A 3,832-nucleotide genomic window follows, 5' to 3' on the forward strand; every position below is an offset into this window, starting at 1 on the left:
TAATAAATACTAATAAGTGGGTTTATTCTGGGGACACTTTGCGCAGCGCACCAAAATAACCACCAGCCTTCTCAGGGGGGTGGGGTGGGGGGGTGAACCCATATGCAGCCAAAAAACAAAGTAATTGTTTAGTTTAATATTAACAAACAAAAACAAAACAAAACAAAACTAAACTAAACAACTCACGGCCACGAGTGAGTTACAGGCTGCGCGCGTTCCACCAAACACCAAGCAGCTTGCCATAGTGCGACACGTTTTGGAGACGCGAACATCCATCGTAAGCGCGCTCCCGCCCCCCCCCCCACCGGCCTGTTATCACTTCACAGGTCCGTCCGCCGCCGCGCGCTCTGCTTTGTTGTTTGTCCCTACAGGACTGATTGAGCAGCGCGTGACTGACGGCCCGCGGGGGTGTTGTCCAATCAGCGGTCTGCCCCGCGCCCAATGGGTGAGTCCTCTCTGCTATTGGCTGAGGCGAGTGTGGGAAAGAATGCAGAGAGGGTTTCACACGAACTGGGAGCACGCGGGCCGGCTATAAGTACGGCACCGGCGTGTGTCGGCGGCAGAAGCCGAGAGTCGAGCCGCACGTTCCTCCGGGCAGATGACAGCCAAGTGTTAACAAGCGACGTAACGCGAACTGATCGGTGGGACCCGACCGCCGGGCATCTTTCATTTCTTCTGCAGTGGCGCAGAGAGATTTGATTTTTCCGACGCCTGCAAAAGGGGATTTATTTGTTTACGCTTATTTCCTGGTTTGAACAATAATGCCAGCTGACACCATGGAGAAGCAGACGGCATCCCCTATTGCCGGTGCCCCTGCAAACGGAACACACACACCGGACAAGCCGAAAAACGCCAGTGAGCATAGAAAGGTAAGAATCTTTACGTGCAATTGTGTCGTGGCTTCTTAAATAAAGTTGGTTTTGATATAATCATGTCACATTGTGTGATGGAAGAGCAAGACATTTATGCACAACTGTTTATTTTTTTGCAGTCGTCTAAACCGATCATGGAAAAACGACGCCGAGCGAGAATCAACGAAAGTCTTGGACAACTCAAGACACTCATCCTGGATGCACTTAAAAAAGATGTAAGTTGAGACCAATTCTGATGATTTTGTCGAGTTTTATGTCTTGATGCATATGTTGTTTTTAGGTTTAAAACACTGATTTAACTTGTGATGTTGTTTCATTGCAGAGCTCCAGACACTCCAAGCTGGAAAAAGCAGACATCCTGGAGATGACAGTGAAGCACTTGAGGAATCTGCAGCGCGTACAGATGAACGGTAAATTAATTTAATCTAATAAGCAAACATCAAAGTTCTGAAGTCACTTCCTAACGAGTTACAAAGTCGCAAAGCGTGTCGCTAATACTCATCCTCTCTCTTTCCCCCAGCAGCGCTCTCTGCAGATGCCACCGTCCTGAGCAAATACAGAGCGGGATTCAACGAGTGCATGAACGAGGTCACCCGCTTTCTCTCCACTTCAGAGGGAGTCAACACGGAGGTGAGGTCGAGGCTCCTCAACCACCTGTCCAGCTGCATGACCCAGATGATGTCCATAAACTACCCCCAGCAGGCCTCGTCGCAGCAGGCGCACCTGGCACAGCCTCTCCATGTGCAGCTTCCATCCACTCTGCCCATCAGCGGCGCTGCCATGGGCTCCAAACTCAGTCCTGCCGAAGCCGTCTCCCCAAAGGTATTTGGTGGCTTCCAGCTGGTGCCTGCAACCGACGGACAGTTCGCTTTTTTGATCCCTAACCCGGCCTTCGCCTCCACCACAGCCCCTGTCATCCCCCTTTATGCAAACGCAGGAGTGCCTGTTGCGGTTAACGCCAGCCCGGTGCACGGCAGCTCAGCACCGACCGCAGCATCTCCAGTCCACGGCATGACATCCTTCTCAGGGGGGTCCCAGGCGGTCAGCCCGGTGGGGGTCAGCACTGGCTCGGAGAGCAATGAGCCTGTGTGGCGACCCTGGTAGCTTAAAGGACTACAGACTTCTTTTCAGATGTAGACATGTATCTGACTGCGCACAAAACTGTTGCGGAGGTTTGATTTTCCGCTATGGGACGGTAACCCGAACTCCACATCAAGCCTGCAGCAGTGCTCGTTGTTTCGTTTTATGGAACAGAGGTTGCCTTAAATGGCAAATGTTTTTATATTAATATAATTTATTGTCTGATTCCAACATTTGGATGTCGGTGATAAATATGCTGTACATGCAGAGGATTTATAGGATTTTTTGGGGATGAAGTACTTTTTATGAAAAGGTTTTAGTTTTGTACAGAGTTGTTATTGATTGTTACACCAAAGCTGTGTTTTATATTCTTTGTTGTTTTGTGTTGAAAAGACAAAAAACTGAAGTTGGGTGTTGGCCCATTGTTTCAAATAAATGCATTTTCAGAAATTAATATCTCGTCTGCAGCCTGTTTCTATCATGTCCTTATCACTTTGTTATGCTTTATTTAAGGTTATCGTGGCTCTTGTTGTACCTTTGGGGCGTGCGTAAAAGTTGCATTTCGTGCGTAAAAGTTGCATTGAATAAGCGAAAGCAAGTTAGGGTTTATAATCTAAATATAACTTAAACCAAGCTGCAACATCTCGACTATATTTTCAACATAACCCTCAATATCTGTTAATCTATTAAGTTTTAAGTGGCCACTTTGTCACCAGTTTGGCGGGAGCTCTTTACATCTGGTTCAGTGGAGAATGGTCCAGCGGACAATGGGGGTGTATTTTTCTATTGCTATATAGGTAATTAAAGGTTTGAAAAGAGTCTCATCCTGTATGCAGCGGGAGCTTTAAGAAGTCCTAAACCCTATTCATGAGCCTGGGAAATGTGCTCAGGGGTTAATGTCACCAACAGATTGCTTCAGTGAAAGGAGAATATGGACGGATCCGCGCTTCCTTTTGTGTATCAATTGTTCGATTCTACTCACAGTGGGCCTTCACCTCAATAAAGAAGAAAACGAGAGAACTTGGTCAGAGTTTGGTTTGAGGGCAGAGAGAGATTAGTGGGGGCAGAAAATAGACCCCAGAAACTGCTTGTGTCACTCAGTGGCAGGATCATATGTGCTGGCCTGTTATTTGTCCTATATACAAAATGTGGCTTACACATCTGGGCAGGTGTTTTCTCCCTGCTGCTTCACACACACACACACACACACACACACACACACACACACACACACACACACACACACATCACTGTGTCTCGAAGATATCCCTGCCTTTCCTTTCCAATGCTTCTGTTTATCCCTGTGTGTAAAATAATCTTCCTCGGGTGAGACGGGTCCGAAACAGAGGGCACTGTTCCTGCGTCGGGCAGCGTGGCGCTAGCGGTGTGTCAGCCAGTTGCAGTCAGCAGGCCCCCTTCACTCCAGCTTAGGTTTCAACCTGGTGACCGCTGGTCAAACCCCTCGACATTTAATACTCCACCGACGCGCTGTGGGTGCACATGACAGCCACAGGCCAAAAGTCGGATTTAAACTCTTTCTCAACTTTCGTGCGAGACAGGCAGACATTCGTGTTTTCCTCAAGACGTTTATGTTGCACAACATATGTGCACATCCTGCGTACAAACATGGCTCATCCATGGTTAAAACATATCCGTCCACACAATTCAGCTTAGTATTTTTTAAATATAACCATGATAGTAGGCGTTTGTGTTGATTTGACCTTTCACTGATATAAAGATGTACAGTAAAACACAATGATTTGTGGGAATGAGTGCGCACACTGGAAATACGCCATGGCATTAACCATTAGAGTTGTTGACACGTCAACATACAGCCTATTTACCATCGGTTTCCTCCGTGACATGTCATGTGAGGCGCT

The 3,832-nt window shown here is 47.5% G+C and overlaps 1 protein-coding gene across 2 annotated transcripts; it reads left to right on the forward strand.

Moving 5' to 3' along the window:
* The first annotated feature begins 544 nt into the window (after nt 1-544).
* her9 (hairy-related 9) lies at nt 545-2,406 on the forward strand. 2 transcript variants are annotated; one of them, XM_026366924.1, is made up of 4 exons: nt 545-869; nt 992-1,087; nt 1,195-1,282; nt 1,393-2,406. In XM_026366924.1, exons 1-4 carry the CDS (start codon nt 762-764, stop codon nt 1,974-1,976), a joined length of 876 nt encoding a protein of 291 aa, XP_026222709.1. In that variant the 5' UTR covers nt 545-761; the 3' UTR covers nt 1,977-2,406. The 2 variants fall into 2 exon arrangements, with proteins under 2 accessions (XP_026222709.1, XP_026222710.1); XM_026366925.1 differs by having other exon boundaries at nt 1,396-2,406.
* Nucleotides 2,407-3,832: the final 1,426 nt, after the last annotated feature.

This window comes from Anabas testudineus, chromosome 7 (genome assembly GCF_900324465.2).
Source record: "Anabas testudineus chromosome 7, fAnaTes1.2, whole genome shotgun sequence".
In the NCBI taxonomy this organism is placed as follows: Eukaryota; Metazoa; Chordata; class Actinopteri; order Anabantiformes; family Anabantidae; genus Anabas; species Anabas testudineus.